This window comes from Natator depressus, chromosome 2 (genome assembly GCF_965152275.1).
Source record: "Natator depressus isolate rNatDep1 chromosome 2, rNatDep2.hap1, whole genome shotgun sequence".
Classification (NCBI taxonomy): domain Eukaryota; kingdom Metazoa; phylum Chordata; order Testudines; family Cheloniidae; genus Natator; species Natator depressus.
This window is the reverse complement of record NC_134235.1, coordinates 177,537,071-177,556,176: the sequence shown is the minus strand read 5'-3', so window position 1 is coordinate 177,556,176 and position 19,106 is coordinate 177,537,071. Positions and strand designations below refer to the sequence as shown.

Here is a 19,106-nt window from a genome sequence, read left to right as displayed (position 1 = left end):
GTATTCAGGTCAAAGCATTTCACTGTCTCTTAATTACAAATGTGCAAACAAAACCATACTCTGTGGCTCTTGGACACATAAGGTATTTGTTTTCATCATGCCTGTTGGACCCTGTGGTAGGCCTATGTCAGATCTCAGAGCAAGCTTATTAGTGCTGTGCTTCAAAGAAAAAACTGACAGTGGGGTATAGTCTCCTATAAAAAGGCAAGAAAAATTCAAGAATTTCACAAATATAGTCTAGTGCACTTCTCAGGCTTCAGAAAGAACAAAAGTGTTGCCAGTTTTCTGTTTTTTATTAAACATGGTTTCTAGCATGTCGTGAAATTAACAAAGAATGAATTGTGTTAGTCACATTTCTGTTACCTCTTTCAAAATCAGAAATACTTGAATATGGCAAAGGAGTTACAAATGTGTTGCACTGCACTAAAGAAGCGATCATTTCAAACTGTGGAATTTACATGCACACCTAATTACTTGACCAAATGTAGTGTAACTTATGGCACAGCATTTGGAAACAGTTCCATCCAAGGTTATATTTTTAGTAGCTGAGTTTTTAAATTACTCAATTATCTTGCCTGGAGAATCACAAGCATACAATTTTACTGGGAATTGTGAAAAAATAGTCTCAGCTAGACTTATGAAAGACAGTATTTTAAATAGGTTTCAGTGCCTGCCAGGGTCAGGTAAATGAATTCTTAAAAATACACTGAAGAAAATCGTTCCTATTAAGGAAAATCAGAAATGAAACCCTGGTACCTACACATTACTGGATTCATGAGGTTGCTTCTGCAAGTTATAGATCAGGAGTCGGCAACCTGCGGCATGCGTGCCAAAGGCGGCATGCGAGCTGATTTTTAGTGGCACTCTGCTGTCAGCCAGGGTCACGGCTGCCGGCCCCGCTCAGCTTGCTGCCGGCCTGGATGGATGGAGCCCTGGGCCAGCAGCGGGCTGAGCGGGGCTGGCAGCCGGGACCCCGGCTGGCAGGGGCCGGTGGCCAGAACCGCAGACTGGCAGCGGGCTGAGCAGCTCAGCACGCTGCGGGTCTGGGGTTCCGTCTGCTGCCTGCGCTGCCGGTCTAGGGTTCTGTCCGCCGACCCCTGTCAGCTGGGGTCCCGGCTGCCGGCCCTGCTGAGCTTGCTGTCAGCCCAGGGTTCTGTCCATCCAGGCCGGCAGCGGGATGAGCGGGGCCGGCGGCTGGGACCCCAGACCGGCAGCGCAGGCAGCCGATGGAAGCCCAGACTGGCAGCACGCTGAGCACACGCAAAGATGTGAACCTTCAGGTTCAAATCATGTCTCCTGGAGAAATGTTAGTGAGGTTTTGATCTCATTTTAATTGCATGTAAAGCTTCTCAGAAAATCCCTGTTACAACAGAAATCTTTCACTTGGGGGGGGGTAATATAAATGCCTTTTAGTTTTTGCATGTTGTGGGTTACATTTAGTTTTTTTTCTCATATCTTTGAAAAAACTCTTAAAATAACTGTTAATCAGGGATAGTTGAGTACCAAAGATTCTGGAACATAGGCAGTCATTCATACTGTATACATAACCTTTAAACTAAAGTGAACCATTAACTTTTCTGTCTTGTGGTTTCATGTGTGAGCAATGGTCTTGTGTTCTTTATTACTTTAACTGTTATATTATGTGAGAGCCTTCTGGATGGTTCAGATGATTGAGAATAGAGCCTTTCACATCTTAGCCACCAATTGAATTTAGCCCAGCTGATAGTGACCAAGAGTTGGTACCATCTGATAGCTATTTGATGATCTGTGTGAGGTGGATTTGTGGTCTCAGTCCAGTTCCTAATGCAGAGATGACCATATGATAAAATTCTCACCATCATAATGGGCACTAAGAAGAATGTTTTTAGAAATCTTAGCAAAAAGAATTGAATAGGCATAGTGAATGAACTGTCCTCTTATCCATACAAGTGGTCACTATAAGGCATACTTGAGTTCTACTTGTAGAAGAGAGTTGGGAAACTTCTTAAGTGCTGTCTTTTCCCCTCCTAGATAAAGAAAGGACTTGAATGTGACATCTCCCATTGGCTCTAAAAAATGAGCATGAAAATTGAATTGACACTCCTTTCTTCACCAAAATCTTTTTCTCTAGGCTATGTTGTCAATTAAGTGGATCAGGTAACTACATTTAATTTGTGGTACATTTGAAACATTTATGCACTCTAGATGTTAGAGTTTTTACAGGATTATGGAAGTATTGATAGATACCCCATAATTAAGGTTATATTAATTTTTTTTCCTATTATCTGAGGGTTTCATTTTTTGTTTTTTAGGAAGGTATGCAACCTATTTTTTAAAATAGACTTACTATGAGGGAATAAAAGTAATTCTGAGAAAGATACAAGTAAATACTTCGAAGAGTTAGGAGTTGTCAAGGTTCCCTCCCCACTCTGAACTCTAGGGTACAGATGTGGGGATCTGCATGAAAGACCCGCTAAGCTTATTCTTACCAGCTTAGGTTAAACACTGCCACCACCAAAGCGTTACACAAAGAACAGGGGAAGTGCCCACTTGGAAACGTCTTCCACCCCCAAAAAAATATCCCCCCAAGCACTACACCCCCTTTCCTGGCGAAGGCTTGATAAAAATCCTCACCAATTTGCATTGGTGAACACAGACCCAAACCTTTGGATCTTAAGAACAATGAAAAAAGCGATCTTAATTAAAGAAAAAGTAAAAGAATCACCTCTGTAAAATCAGGATGGTAAATACCTTACCGGGTAATCAGATTCAAAACATAGAGAATCCCTCTAGGCTAAACCTTAAGTTACAAAAAGACACAAAAACAGGAATATACTCCCATTCAGCACAGTTTATTTACCAGCCATTTCAACAAAACAGAATCTAATGCATATCTAACTAGACTGCTTACTAACTCTTTCCAGGAGTTCTGACCTGCATTCCTGCTCTGGTCCTGGCAAAAGCATCACACAGACAGAGAGAACCTTTGTTTCCCTCCCCCCGTGCCCCAGCTTTGAAAGTATCTTGCCGCCTCATTGGTCATTTTGGTCAGGTGCCAGCGAGGTTATCTTAGCTTCTTAACCCTTTACAGGTGAAAGGGTTTTTCCTCTGGCCAGGAGGGATTTAAAGGTGTTTACCCTTCCCTTTATATTTATGACAGGAGTTAAAATTACTTTTTAAAAAATTGGGGCTGTCTCACCATTTTAAAGATGCTGCAACTTAAAATGCCTTCTTTTAACTCTTAAATCATACTATGCATGTTAATCTGCTTACAATTTCATACTGTACATTATTATTTATTACTACATCCCTTTTGTGAAAATAGGCACACAGGGCAGAAACTAGTCTGTTGCATTCCTCTCTGTCATTTGCTGCTGCTTCCATCTGCTCTGTGTTGTTGTGATTTAGACTATTTTGCCCTCCCTGCTAAAAGTTCTTCTTAAGGTTTCTCTTGGGCATTCTCACTTCCTCACATCAGTTGGTTTCCACTTGACAGCTTCATTTGTGAGTCGGTGTTTTGGGATCTGGAGTACATGCCCCAAATACGTTCAATGCTTCCTTCTGATTCTGGTGGAAGTGAGCTTATGGTTGGTGATTTCATGGATCTCTCCATTGGTAATAGACTTTCCAACCAATGCCCAGAATCTTTCCTAGACACTTATTTTTTGAAGGTGTCTAGTTTTCTGTCTTATGTTTTGGTAGATCTCCAGCTTTTGCAGCCACATGTTAGCACTGAGATTATGTTTGAATTGAAAATTCTCTCGTTTGTTCTGATGTTATAGATCTTTGATTTCTGTATACTATTAAGTTTAGAAAATGCAGTGGGTGTCTTGATGTCACTTCCTTTCTGAGATCTCCATTGGCCAATATGGTGCTGAACTATTCTACTTTCTTGATATGTTTGCCTTCTAATGTGATCTTCTTAGAGTGCTGTCCCTGTGGGTGCTCCACTTCAAGTGTTGGTGCGTCCTGGTGCCGTCTATCAGAGATTTATGGTAGCAGTGTCCACCTGGGTCGCACATGCGCAGTAGGTGTCTCGCAGTGCTGTGGTGCCCTGTGTAGTGCGTGCATGACTTGAGTCCTCCAATTCCTTCTCAGCTGTTCTCAGCTAAAGACGGAGCTCAGGGACCATGTTCGTTACTCTCACCAAACCTTTAAAAAAAGATAGAAGTGTAAATAATTAGTTAATCTTTTACAAATTATAGTTAGTGTTAGTGATAGTTTTAAGGGAAAAAAAAGTCCCCACTCCGGGGTCAGTTAACCGTCAGAGGTGCCTGACTCCCCAGGCTTTAAGTGATGCGGCTCTTGCTGTGAAGTAATGCCGGTTTCGGATGGATACTCTTTGTGTGTCTGATGTCTTGGGGAGACGCGTATCCTGCAAAAATGCACCCACTGTGGTAATCTGAACGCGAGAGCCCGGCGTGACCAAGATCTCTCCTTGAAAATGATACTGATGAAGAAATCTCTCCAATCAGAGCCAGACCAGTGGACCTCCTTTCTGGGCTCTCCTCCCGGGAGACACGACTTCCTCTAACATACCGAGGAAGAGCGCACAGACCTCTCCGCAGAGAGCATCATGGAAAAATAGGCAGTCTCCTGCCAGGTTGCTACCCCCGATGCCGACACATGGTTTGGTGAGCACCTATGACAGTCCTGGCTCCGCCGAGTCCCGAACAAAGGAGACTGTGTTGAGCCATAGATGGCAACATGCCTCCTGCACGGCACCGAATTCACCCATAAGGGACCTGGTGCCGAGTGTCTCCTCAGGCATCATGCGTCCGCTCCTGGCACTGATATTGCAGTTGGCACTGACTGAGAAAACCAAGTTAGCACCGGTGGCGCCCACTAAATCAATGCTACATATGATGGCACAAATGTCAGCACTGACGAGAGTGACCCCACCGGTGCTGACAGAAACTAACTGACAACAACAACAGCAACAATATGAGTACCAAAGATATCGCCAATGGTCGCAGTGACGGAGAGCACCTCAAGCTCAAATGTCTACTTCTCAGTTGGCTTCACCCAAGCCAGAATTTTGACGTTTTGGTCGAGGGTCTGGACGACCTCCCTCACCAGGCAGTGCTTTCACCCGATCCATCCCCATGGTTTTGACACCGCCTTCACCCATTCTACCACATCTGGGCATCAATAACCATGGACCAATGGGTGTTAAGAGATCATACGATCGGGATATACCATCTCTTTTACCTCCCGACCACCTACCCCATCCCTCTTCAGGGACCCTTCTCACGAGCACCTGTTACGACAAGAAGTCAACCATCTTCTACAACTAGGTGCTGTGGAATGAATACCTTCGCAATACATGGGGAAGAGGTTCTACTCCCACTACTTCTTGACCCAGAAGAAGAATGGGGGATGGAGACCTGTCTTGGATCTCAGGAAAGTCAAGTTCATATGCAGTCAAAATTTCAAAATGGTGACACTGGGCATGATACTTCCAGCGCTGCAAAAGGGGAACTGGTTTCCAGCCTTTGACCTCCAAGATGCTTATTTTCATATTACTATACACCCAGATAACAGGAAATTCCTGCGTTTCACGGTAGGACATCAACTCTTCCAGTACAGAGTACTACCTTTTGGGCTATCCACCGCACCAAGAGTTTCCTCTGAAACCCTAGTGGTGGTAGTGGCATATCTGCAAACAGGGAATAATGATTTTCCCTTACCTGGACGATTGCCTTCTCAAAGGTCCAACTCAACAAGAAGCACTGGATTTGGTCTGGATGATGATCATGCTATTCAGGGATCTAGGACTTGATAAACGAATGAAAATCCACTCTAGTCCCTGTCTGGTCTTCATAGGGGCACATCTCGATGCCCGGAGCCCTTTCCTGCTGCACCCAGCCCTGAGCCCCTTCCCAAAGTCCGAACCCCTTGGCCCAACCCCCACCACATGAATTTTGTTATGTGCACCAATATGGAGTTGATGTGTCACACATCACCTCCTTATTGGTGCACATAACAAAATTCATTCTGCACATGGGTGGGAAAACTTAGAGGGAACATTTTCAATCTGGAGTTCAAATATCTCACCAGACCACCATTTGAACCCTAAGCCACCTGTTCCCTGCTGCATTTATCCATGTAAGTGGCCTTTCTGGTCACCATTACTTCCGCCAAATGGGTGAGTGAGATCGGGGTCCTCATGTATGATCCTCCCTACATAATATTCTTTCAAAGACAAGGTCACGTTATGGCCGCACCCAGAATTTTTACTGAAGGTGACATAATCCTTCCACATGAACTAACCAATCCATCTTCCTATGTTCTATCCCAAGCCTCATGAGACTCCACCAGAGACCATTTTGCACATATTGGACATCAAGTGAGCATTAGCATTTTACCTGGAAAGGACCAAAGCTTTACGGAAATCTCCTAGACTTTTTATTACCGAATGTTTGAAAGGCTACATAATATCCACTCTGAGATTGTCTAAATGGATCTCCTCCACGCACATTCAACACAATCTATTTCTACCTCGATAGTGTTCTTCAACAATGTTCCAATATTAGAGATTTGTAGGGCGGCTATTTGGGCCTCTGTCTACACATTCACTGAGAAATATGCAGTCCCTGAAGACTCCAGAGCTGACTCAATAGTTGGCCTAACCATACTTACCTCTATGACTCAAATGAACCCGAAGTCCCTCCTGCCTTCTGAGGGCACTGCTCTACAGTCACCTGAAGTGGAGCACCCACAGAGACAGCACTTGAAGAAGAGAAGGTTACTCACCTTGTGCAGTAATAGAGGTTCTTCGAGATGTGTGTCCTTGTGGGTGCTCTACTACCTGCCCTCCTCCCCTCTACCTCGGAGTTCGCAGTTTGGACTCTGTGGTAGAGAAGAACTGGAGGTCTCAAGTCATGTGCATGCTAGATGTGGCACCAATGGCACTGTGAGATGCCTACTGCGCATGCGCGAGCCATGCAGACACTGCTAGCATAAATTTCCGATCAATGGCGCCAGGATGCACAAACACCTGATGTGGAGCACTCACAAGGACACACATCTTGAAGAACCTCAGTTACTGCCCGAGGTGAGTAACCTTCTCGTACTGCTTGATATTTGTCTTTCAAGGATGTTTGTTTTAGCATAACGAATTTTGAACCGTGTGGCCTGTTTTTACCAGGTTGTCTGTCTTTTACTTGTAACGTTTTGAGGGTGTCACTCAACACCACAATATTGTCAGCAAAGTCTGTCTTCTAGACATTTGCCATCTTACCACCTAATACCAGTTTTTATGTTGTTAATGCTGTACACGTCTTCATTACCCAGTCTGTGGCAATCCCACACAACAGCAGTGATCATAGGCAGCACTGTTTCACACCAGTGTCCATGTTGAACTAGTTTGTTATCTGGTTGTTCACCCTTACAGGGCACTTGGCATTTCTGTACATGGCCGTGATGATGTTGACGACGTTAGGTGGGGTCCTGTAGGACTGAATGCAGCCTATTTTTCTCCTCAAAGCTTTGCATCCATTGCCTGTGTCAATCTGTGTAGTGTGTCAGGCTTTTCCTACAACGAAGGGTAATGTGACTCCTCTCCAGTTGTTGTTCAGTAAAATCACCCTTTTTGATATTCTGACAATGATTCCATGTTTCAACTGGTCAGAAGGAGGTCTCTTTTTCAAAGACTTCATTCCCCAGCTTGTCAATTTCGTTAAGGTGGTGGTATCAAATGCTTTTAGCATCTCTGCTCTGATTTGATCATTGCTCATCTCTTTGTTACTTTTCAGCTTCTTGATTGTGGCCTGTACTCCTGACACCTTTACTTGACTAAAGTTCATGTGAAGATGCTCAGGTTTGCATGTTTCATTGAAGTCTGGTGCTAAAATGGGGCTGGATCTATTGGGGATTTCTTTGAAATGCTCTGTCCATCTACTTTTCAGTTCTGTCTCAGTTGTTAGCATTATTTCATCTTTCCTTTTTATTGGCCCGTTTCCTATTCTGAAGTTTCCTCATTGGGTTATAGTTGCTTTGTAAATGGCTCTGTGACTTCCCATCGTAGCAGCAGCTTCAGATTCAACGGCTAGGTCTTCAACCTCTCTTCATTTATCTTTCCCTGCATCACTTTTCACTGCTTTATCTTCTTTCTTGTACAACTTCTTTGCTTTTTTCCAGTATTTCATTGGTCAGATATCATGTCGTTACACCCCATATTCTTTATGGAAATATGATTATGATATGGATATAGCATAACTGAGATATATTTTATGCAAGATGGATCCTGTAAGGTATCATTAGAAAGGTTATAATTTACTGAATGTGATTATCCAATGTGTTTGCATGTATCATTTCTGTATGTAAAGTTAGGAATATCGACTATGTAACAATTACGGCTGGGTGTGTATTTGGGAAACACCCCCCAGACAACAGGCAATGAGCCTTGATGAGCAATTAGGAAGAAACAAGAAGACTGTGAAGATATTAATCTCTCTCTCTCATTCCTGAGAGGTGTCCTGGCATGTAGCTGTGACACTACCAGGTTAGGTGGTCCTGTCACCTGGTACTAATATCATTTTGGACTTGTAGTAATTTTCTACCAAAAGGAGGAGTGGGAGGTCAAGACTGGGAAACAAAAGATTCCCGCCTTACGTAAATCTTATGTAAGGCAGGGGAATAAGGCAAACAGGACTCTTGTCCATTGCCTTCCTGCCCAAGAAGAAAGATTGCTGAAAGTACCTGAAGAGACAAAGGAACGGAGCGGTGGGAAAGGCAAGAGCTGAGTCCGGACCAAGGCAGGAGTCTTGTCTGTAAAGAGAAATAACTGGAACTCTAAGCTACAGAAACTCTGCAACTTGCCTAAAACAACATTTAGGGTGATAAATTACTTCTTGAAACCAGTCTCTTTAAGATCTTAACCTTAGAATGCATGTTTTGTTTTATTTGCTTGGTAATCTGCTTTATTCTGTTTGCTATCCCTTGTAATCACTTAAAATCTGCCCTTTATAGTTAATAAACTTGGTTTTGTTTATTATTAAACCCAGTTTGTGCAGTTTCTAACTCGGGGAGGAGGGGAAGAAGTTGTGCATATCTTCCTCCACATTGAGGGAGGGGGAAAATTTATCAACTTATGTTGTATAGATTTCTCTAGAGTGCAAGACCATTTTATTTTGGGTGTACTTTCCAAGGGGAGCTGAACTTGAGTGCTGGGTGATTTCCTAGCTGAGTCTTCTCATAGAGAGCTGTTTGCAGACTCTCTGATTCTACAGCTGGTGTGTGCGTGCGTGCTGCTGGAGGTCGGAGAGCCTAATTCAGCAAAACAGGGAGAGGGAGCCCAGGCTAGTAGATCGTGTGGGCTCAGTGAAATTCCAGTACGTCAGGTGGCATCCCAGAAGGGGTGTCCAACCCATCACAGATATATTAGCAATGTATGTGATTGAAACAAATATTTTAAGCCTTTACTGTCTTTTTATAATCCTTGAGGGTTAGAGTTAGGTGGTTGTTGAAATATCTGTTATGAGATGTATCTAAATCCTTTGCCATCCATGAACCAGGAAATAAGGCAATCTAGTAAAGAGATCCAAGATTAAATAAATAGATACTGGTATGAATCCTAGAAAGCTGGAAGGTTTGCTTGGTGGTATATTCAGACAATCCATGAATGCATTTTTTTTACAGACTTTTTTTCTCTTACCCCAAAATAACAGAATATTTTCCAGTGAACTTTGAGCATTATTATTAGTGAACTTGAACATCCAGCTCTCTGAGCAGTACTGTCAGGGCAGTCTTGTGGACTTCAAACATGTCACCTTTATAGATCTCTACTTGTTTGGGAAGAAGTGCACTTGGGATGCCTCTGAAGTCCACATTTTTGCTGATGAGCTTTTTGCTGTAGGTTCTGCTTTGGGAACATTTAATTAAAAAACAAAAGTGCTTTTTGTGCAAGGTTTGTGCCATTCACTGTAGAAATTGCTTTTAGGAATATAACTGCACACAATCTATTAAAGTAAGGTTCATTGTCTTTTTTCTTTTCTTCTTGCAGATATTTTGCCCAAATCTGAAAAAGATTATGATGATTTGAGAATCACGGCAGAAGTTTCACCTGACTTGGATGTAGACTCTGTAAGTAAATTTATAAATAGGAAAGTCTTACAAAACCAGTTTTTCTGCTCTGTTACATCTCTGAAGCAGCAATTTATGTTAGTGGTCTTATGTTATTGCAATTATGAATGAGAAGAGAATTTGACCCATAGAATGATTTGTATGACTTTAGCTCAGATATTTGGGGAATGCCCAGTAATACAAATACAGTCAAGGAAATTACCTTAGGCTCGGGCATTAAAAATAAATTGGTAATATTACAATAATAATAATAATAATAATAATAGTTAGTGATTTAAATATTCCTAGCACTGTACAGATATTCATCCTCACAATCCCCCATATGAGATAGATGGGTAAGTGTTGCTCCTAGTTTACAAATAGGAAAACTGAGAAAGGAATGTGTTAATTGTTGTAGCCAAGTGGTTTCAACTGCTTACTAATATTTGGAAAAATAAACAATGTTGCAAACTATATAAAATGGCAATATTAACCTATTTGCAACTCTTGACAGAATGTTATAAAAACTTGTATTTTGTCCTATGTTAAGAACGTAAATAGATCATAACCAGGGTCACTTTATGACCCACTTGGTTTGTGCTGTACAAAGACTACCAGGAGTAGTTTAATACAGTTGCAGAGAAACCAACAAGGGAGCAGTTTGGCATCTAATTTTACCTTTCATTTGTATCACCTGACCAAAACTAAACCTGTAAAGCTAGTGCAGGGACCATAGTCTTGTACTTTAAAATGTGGTTCTACTATGACAAGTGACTACAAAATATAAAAAGATAATGCCCTATTGAATAAATCTGAGTTCTGTATGAATTTAGTCTGGTTAGTAGCTATCACATCTTTTTATTACTGCGATTAGTGCTGCAAGAACAGCACAACTAGGGGGGAGAGAGAGCTGGATCCTAATCTGGCTTCCACAACATCTACAGAATTAACTAAGCCCTGGTCTACACTGCTGCGGGGAATCGATGTAAGGTACACAACTTCAGCTACGAGAATAGCGTAGCTGAAGTTGACGTACCTAGATCGACTTACCGCGGTGTCTTCATGCTGGTGAGTCGACTGCTGCCGCTCCCCCGTCAACTCCGCTTGCGACTCTTGCGGCGCTGGAGTTCCGGAGTTGACGGGAGAGCGCTTGGGACAGATTTATCATGTCTAGACTAGATGCGATAAATCGACCCCCAATATATCGATCGCTGTCCGGCGGCTAGTGTAGACCTACCCTAAATTTCAGTTGCCAAATTCTTTTCTCTATTACACCATGATCTTCAATGAGCTCCATTGTTCACAGATGTAAATGACGGCAGAATGGGAAGACTGTGAGGCTACACAGATGCAACTTAGGGCAGAATTGGATCTGCAGAATCTTTATTGCTGGTGATAATGCATTAGCTAGAAGGACGCAAATTTTAGTCAGTTTTACTTATAAACTAAGAACATTTGATATGGGGGTTATTGAGAGGAAATAAACATGAAAGCCCCAAATGACCTTTTATATTAATGGCCTACTTTTCACACAGGTTGAGTACCTGCAGCTCCCACTGACTTCAGTGGAAGCCACAGGTTCTCACACTTCCACACACAAAAAAAGTCATCAGGCCATGCAACTATGCACTTTTCTGGGTAGGAAACACTAGTCCTACCAGAATAACTCCAAGTCTTCCTCATTTACAGATGGGAATTTGCAGACCCCATGAGAAGCTTTATAAAACTCACAAATTAATCAATAGGCTCCATAGACTTAGTCTAAATATCTGTGAAGCAATATGTGGACCTTCTTGTATAACAGACAAATCCAGATCTAGAAGGTGTGGTGAGGGGCTTGGAAATCCACATACGTTCCAAAGTTATTACAAATCTGCCTTTTCAAATCCCAACATTGGAAGAGGAAGCAGGGATATTTCTCTGGTGCCGTCTGTTCCCATGATGCTACCAGCCAGGAAAGGATATCAGGAGTAAGTCTAGATGGGATGTATGTGTAAATGCATGGTTGGGTACATGCTGGTGCTCTTTTAAAAACTAACAGTATATTACCCTGGCTAGAATATGTTGGCGATGTCACTGTGAACACTTGGCAGCTGACTACTCGCCTTAGCTGGAAGATGATGTCCCCTTGGGACTGTGGAGTGTTGGTAGGTGCAATAGCTGAACACCTCCCCTGTGTTGAACATTAGGTACAGCAGGAAAATTATCATGCTGCTGCACAACTAGTAAGCTACTACTTTATCCATCCCCCAGAACAGTAGAGTACCAAATGTGACCTCAGATGACTGCAGGCTTTAAATCAAATTTATATCACACTTGGACATCTATGACAAACTGCTACGTCCAGCTGCAGAATAAATTATGTGTCTCCACCCATTTAAGAATAAACCAGATAGGAAACCTGTCCTAGACCACGTTTATAATATAATGACAGCTGAAGGTATACAACGTGACGTCCAACATCTTAGTAATTTTTTGTTAGTTTGTAGTTAACAAATATATGAAGTGGTTTTGCTATCAAGTTCTTTTCTGCCATTTCTGTCTTTACAATCTTTTCATGAGAATTCATCAGTCCAGGTGCAAAATCTGCTTGCTTCCCTTTTACTGTGATGATGACATTGCAAGAAACTAAAGATATTTTTCTTTTTATAAGTCGAAAAAGAAAAGTGAATGAATAAATATGATTTGCCCCAGACAAGAGGGCAAGTACAATTTTGAAAGGCTGTCTTTGTAATACCAATTTCAATAGCATTTCAAGTTGCTTGTGTTCACTATGCACTGGTTACTTTGGGTTGCATTCTTTTTGTAGGTTTGCTTGAATTGATACTTTTTTATGCTGAATTACAGATGGTAAAACTCATGGATAGGCTTTGAGGAATGGTATTTATGTGAAGAAATAGAATATGTGCATGTGTCAACAAGCCTTTTTGGCTGTAGAGGGATTGATTACGCAGGGTCTGCTCTAATGTATGTGGATCCTTATTGAATAAAATAGTACTGGTAACTTTTATCTGCATTCCCACAGATATGAATGAGGCATTGAAGAATGTTGCCAAATATAACTATTCACTTATTTTGTATAATTGAGAGAGAGAGAGAGAGAGGAAAACAGATCCACTTTTCAGCTTGGCAAGCATCCCAGTTTCTTTTATACAATCTATCTTATATAGCATATAATCCCCTAAAATATAGTTAAAACCACCTCAGAAGTATGACATATTAATGTGTGTTAACTTGTGTAACTGACAGAGATCTTGTTGTATTTGATGCAAAGATGTCAATACATTGCACTTTGATTAATAGTTTTAATTAAAATAACTGTGTTTCTCTATCTTAGCCCTTAGAAATTGGATGAAACTGAGCAAAGGGAAAATTTTAAGATGAGTTTCTGGAATAATTTCCTAGTGGTGAGCTCTGTTACAGTATGTTAGTAGTCTGAAGAGAAACTTAATGATCTGAAGAGAAATAGCAGAAGTCCCATTACATGGGTCATTTGAAACTGTACTACATGAAGCATTCACAGATACCCTGTAGGGAGTGATCCTGCTTTGGCAGCGAGATTGGCAAGATGGCCTGATGGACTTTAGCCATTCTAACTTCTGTGATGGTACAGTGCAGTTTAACATATACAGAAGTGAATCAGTCATCTTGTACTGTTGTAGTGTTCCAGCCTATTGAAATCTCTTATGTCCAGTTTTATTTTTTCCACTAAAATTTAATATATAAACCTCTCAGAACATAGAATCATAGAATATCAGAGTTGGAAGGGGCCTCAGGAGGTCATCTAGTCTAACCCCTGCTCAAAGCAGGACCAGTCCCCCCAACTTGTTAATTGTTACATGTACAATGCCAAAACAGCTGTTAACTAGTCATTTCTGGCTATGTATTTCGGCAAAACTGTGTTTACTGGGATTACTTGCTATTTGAAAAATATAAATGGAACTGCATTTTTAATATTTATAATTAGAAGTATAACTGTCATATTCCTTATCGAAAATGTTTTAATAGATTATTAATATATGCTAAGCAATGTACGTCCGTTTCTTTGTCTTAGCAGTTGTCCATAGGAAAGACTTCGTGCAAAAAAGAGGACAGAGATCTGGCAGCTTGGTCTTGCCTAGTTGTGGTGATAACCTTGCAGATTTGGGATTCCTTAGGTCAATAGAAAACTGTCATGTTGTTGCACTGATGCATTTAACCTTCTGAATGCAAACTGATCTGCTTCAACCTTCTCCTGCAAAGAGAGCTGTGATATTGAGCATGGTCTTGGAGGCAGTTGTATGTCTTAGTTTCATGTGAGGAAAAGAGTTTCATGGTGGTTCTCATTGTGGTCATAAAGAGTGAAAATGCAGTAAGGAACTACATGGGAAGGAAAAAAGGAAACATATCGAAGTCCAGCACCTTTTGGATCCTTGCATCCAGAGGAAGCCCCATTGATTTTTTTGAATTCTGCACATGCACTGTGGACACTGCTAGTGAATCCCAATGCATGGGTTAGGGAAGTAGCAGACAGTGTATCTTGTTTATGCTGGCAGAAAGCATTGTTTTACTTAACCTTTTACCGTATGAAGGTATAATCTCCTGCCGTATATATTGGTATAATCACCTTTCAGTATGGTTAAGTTTTGTAAGGATTCTTTTGTGTGTGTGTGTGTGTGTGTGTGTGTGCACAATATTGCACTGTAGGGTCAAGCTAACTTTTGCTGTGGACATGGTTGTTTATTGAAATAGAAATAAGAAACACCAATAAAAAAGCCTTCTCTCTCTTTCTCTCTGAAATTCAGGACATATACAGTATGCTATTTTATTTTGATTATAAGATAGTGTGTGGTGATTATGCATTATGTGCTATGGTGTGGTGTGTATATATACTATATGTAGGCAGATTGGAAGTCGCCTTTCCTTACTGAATAACACAAGGAGTTTCCACAGTTTGAATAAACTCTCAGTAGAAGGAACCATCCCAGACAAAACAGTCCCAAATATTCAAATACATATATAAAAATGTATTAGCTTTTTATATACAAAATATTCATGGTCGTTGCTTATCCTTTTTGTGGGCAGTTTTAAACAGGAATTTTGTCTTTTCTAACGAAGGGGCCCAGAAATCTATTTTGTGTATTTCAATCTGTCATCAGAGTGATAAGTTCTTTACGGTTAACTCACTATTTAGCTAGTTGGTGGTGGGAGGGTAATACTGCATTCATTGTGTTCACTCATTCATGTGTGATACTGCATTTGCTCCGTTTTCATCTTTTTCTTCACAGCAAGCCATTGACAGTGAGGTGAGAGCAGAGGCAGTTCCTTCAGTCACAGTAAAGGTATTGTGCTTAGCTCAAACTGTAACACTTAAAACAGTAGCAACAAATCTCAGCAACCCTTTCACATTTGTTGTCCCTTTTAGTTATGTCATGGAAATGAGAATAGAGCTTGAATGCCATATATATATATGATATAGCAAGTTATATCTTCTGTGTTAATTTGTTTTTAAGGAAAAGTCAGATAAAAGATATGTAAAGACTATGGAGTTGAAAGAAGTAGTTTTTGGAGTTTTTCATAGTGGGTGCCTGACAGCGTACTCAGAGTTTTAGATCCTTAACTACATTCTGTTGGAACCCTGTGTTTGTTTGCTCAGAAATTTTTAGAAATATTCACCTTTGCACAGAGAAAACATTTCAGTTCAACAGGTGAATTTTTTTTAGAAAGTTTGAGCAAAATCTCTTCTAATGTCTTTTTAGTTATGAAAGAGTAAAAATAAATGAATTTGTCCTATTTGTAAAAACTTTTTATTCATGCATTTACTTATAGCTACAGCAAAAATGAGAGGTTTTAATTTGAAACAACATGGTCATAGTCCTCAGTGAAGATTAATGTTTGTGCTTAGTTTTGAAGAAAAGATTTGTGTGTGCACGTAATACGTTTCTTCTGAGCATTAAATCAAATTGATGGTAATTTAGCTTCTGAACATGCCACAGTAACTTCTAAGATTATTAGCAGAGCAAAATGAAGGCCTTGCTTTTTTGTATCTCTGCCCATTCTTTCTCTCTCCAGACTGAGAAGCACAGGGACTGATGAGAACAAATCATAGGCTGGATTCTGATATCTTACTCTAATTAAGTAGCACCTTACACCATGAGTAGATGACTTCTGTAGAGTAAGGTACTCTGAGGAAGGGTTAGCAGGATCTGAGTCTACATAAGGGAGATTTTAAACATCTCATACAAAACACAGGCAATAAAATTTGCAACAAAACTGTCTTAACAGCAAGAGGAGAAAATCATGTATGATGAAAAAAACCACCGTTGCCACAGATTTTATGGTCTCAGTAATTTCTGCTGGAATAATCTGTAACTTCTGAACTTTCACTTAAATAACTTTTCTATTTTTCCCACCTCCTCCTCCATTGGGGGCTTTGCCATTGACTTCAGCATGGCCAAGATTTTACCCACAATCATTGCAATGTAAACTGTTAGAAAACTATCTCCAGCCAAGCACCAGTATTAGTGGTAGAACTGGCCCCTTTCCACTTCTAGTCATGTATACTGAAGTGTGCACATCAAAGTCTAATTGGGGCTATTTAAATTCTAACATTGTTAACCACAAGAAATTCCTCTTTTTTTTTTTAAATAAGCAAACCATCCCACCCCACAAAATTACATGAAAAAAGTTGTTGCAATATTTGTCTCAACTACAAATAATAAACAGTTGTTGCTGGCAATTGGCGCAGCTAAAATAGCGCTGAATAGTTTGGCTGCTGGTGTATACAAGGACAAACTATGTTTAGCACCAGTTGCTGTTGCTTACAGCTACAGATAGTAATAGGGAACTTCTGTAGTGTAGACAAGCTCTTTGGAACAGCAAAATCAGAAAAAGTGTGGAAGCACAGAAGATAAGTTCCTAGGTTACCATGTTGCTCATGAGTAATGTTTTCTGTTCTTGTTCCTCTGGCCAAATGTGTAGCCTAACAGGATATTGTTTGTATGCTGTTGATAAGTTTAATATTAACTCTAGACCCTTAACTTCTGCATTTTTGGACTTTTTCTGACATTAACTGTTATATTATTAATGTTGGGTTAGCATAGCTTTTAAAATTTAATTTATGCATAGAGAAGCTTGGCTAATACTGGACACATTATGAAGAAAGATAAGCATATATTAAAATAAGGAAATAGCCATACTGATCAAGTCAATCCGTTCTGATTCAGCAAAGCTCTTAAGAATGTGAGTAATCCTGTATTTATTCAGCCAAACATTTCAGGACCTGGAATTTAAGCATGTGCTTAAGTGCTTTGGTGAATATGGATACAAGACTCATGCTCATGGTAAATTGTATATCTATATATTTTGCTGAATTGGGATCTATATTAATATTTCTATGTGGCACCAAATATGAGAGACTTGAAAAAAGGATAATTCTATAAAACAAGGGATAGATGGCAGTCCTAGGTGAGATAAAAGATGTTTTTCCACCTTTAAAACTGCAGGACTAAAATATTAGATACAGTAATTTAAGGGTACAAATCCCTCAAGCATTTTTTTCTGAGCAATAATCAATCTACTCTATATTTTGGGGGTAGGAGGTGGAAGCCATGGCCTAGGGCCTTTCCAAAGTCTATTGAAGTCAGCGGAAAACTCCTTCTGACCTGGGCTTTGGATTTGGGCCTTAGTGAACATTTGGATGTTTTTATTAGCCTTAGAGAACCACGTCAGGATGGCTGGGTTCCAGTTCATTTAGTTTACGCTGGTGCATAAATGCATCCCTATGTTGGAACTTAGAAGAAGACAGCACGCCATCATAGCTAACCAGTAAACTTTTTGGGAAAGGGTAGAGGAGGACTGTTTTGTTACTGGGAGTGCAGATAACTTTTCTTGTTCCTCTTCATCTAATCAGAACATCCATGCACATAATATAACTTAATCTGGAAAAGCCGAACACTGTTGGAAATCAGTACAGATTTACAGATTGTGACGGGATAGGCCAGATGGCTATAGAAAAGTAGTGGGAGATAGATATGTTAGCTCCAGGCTAAACAAATCCCTGGTATCAGGATAAGTTAAACGGCAGCTGCTCCAGGTCAATTAAGACACCTGGGGCCAATTAAGAACTTTCTGGAAGGCTAGGTTGATTGGGACACCTGAAGCCAATCAGGGGCTGGTTGAAACTAGTTAAAAGCCTCCAAGTTAGTCAGGTGGGTGTGCATGTGAGGAGCTGTGGGAGGAAGTTGCGCTGTTGGAGAGGCTGAGTAGTACACACCATATCAGGCACAAGGAAGGAGGCCCTGAGGTAAGGGTGAAGTGGAGCTTGAGGAAGTGGGGGCTGCTGTGGGGAAGTAGCCCAGGGAATTGTACGTCTCAGGTTTCTAAAAGGTCAGCTACCACAGCTGATACTATTAGTGTCCCTGGGCTGGATCCCAGAATAGAGGGTGGGCCCAGGCTCTCCCTCTTTTCCCTCCCCCCCCCCCAATTAATCACTGAGACTGGGAGACGAGAGACTGTGCAAGGGAGGATAGCTTCTCCTCACCTCCCTCACTGGCTTATGATAAGTGACTCAGTAGACTGTGACCCTTGTCTCTAGAGAGAGAGAGGTTATGTGGAGGGTCACAGTGAGCCCCTGTGGATAGCGAAATCCTCCAGGAAACGCGGGACCCATGGAGACAAGGACAGAGCTTTGTCACAAGATGTATTTATAGACTCTACTTGGTGGGTAGATTTATAAATTTCATTTAAGTTTTATTTGATGCTGTAAATCAATCTAAATTACACAAGATGTTGCAATAAAAATTCCCAGGAGTAACTTTAGATCAATTAGAATGTATCAAATTTTCTTACAGGACAATTAATAGTTACTACCAATCATATAAACACACTGATGTCCCTACATCCTACTTCACTGATTTTTAAGTAGAAGCTCTTCATTCAAAATAAATATAGGTGATGGAAAAGCCCTTCTTAATTAATGGAATTTCATAATTTTATGATTAAAGTTATCAACCTTGGCTCTTATCGCTGTAAGAGAACATAAAAACTATTCACACATTACATTTGTACATAACAAAACATGT

At 40.7% G+C, this 19,106-nt stretch overlaps 1 protein-coding gene across 8 annotated transcripts in view; it reads left to right on the top strand.

Annotated features, from left to right (window-relative positions):
* Positions 1-19,106, top strand: part of BBS9 (Bardet-Biedl syndrome 9) — a 432,945-nt gene that overhangs the window by 70,101 nt on the left and 343,738 nt on the right. For 7 of the 8 annotated variants that reach the window (XR_012638234.1, XR_012638233.1, XM_074945361.1 and 4 more), the window contains 2 exons: positions 9,986-10,065; positions 15,312-15,365. Coding sequence is in view for 6 of the 8 variants with exons in the window: in XM_074945361.1 (XP_074801462.1) it covers positions 9,986-10,065; positions 15,312-15,365 (134 nt within the window). In the remaining 2 variants the exon portion in view is untranslated. The remainder of the gene's footprint in view (positions 1-9,985; positions 10,066-15,311; positions 15,366-19,106) is intronic. The other variant, XM_074945360.1, reaches the window with a different exon arrangement.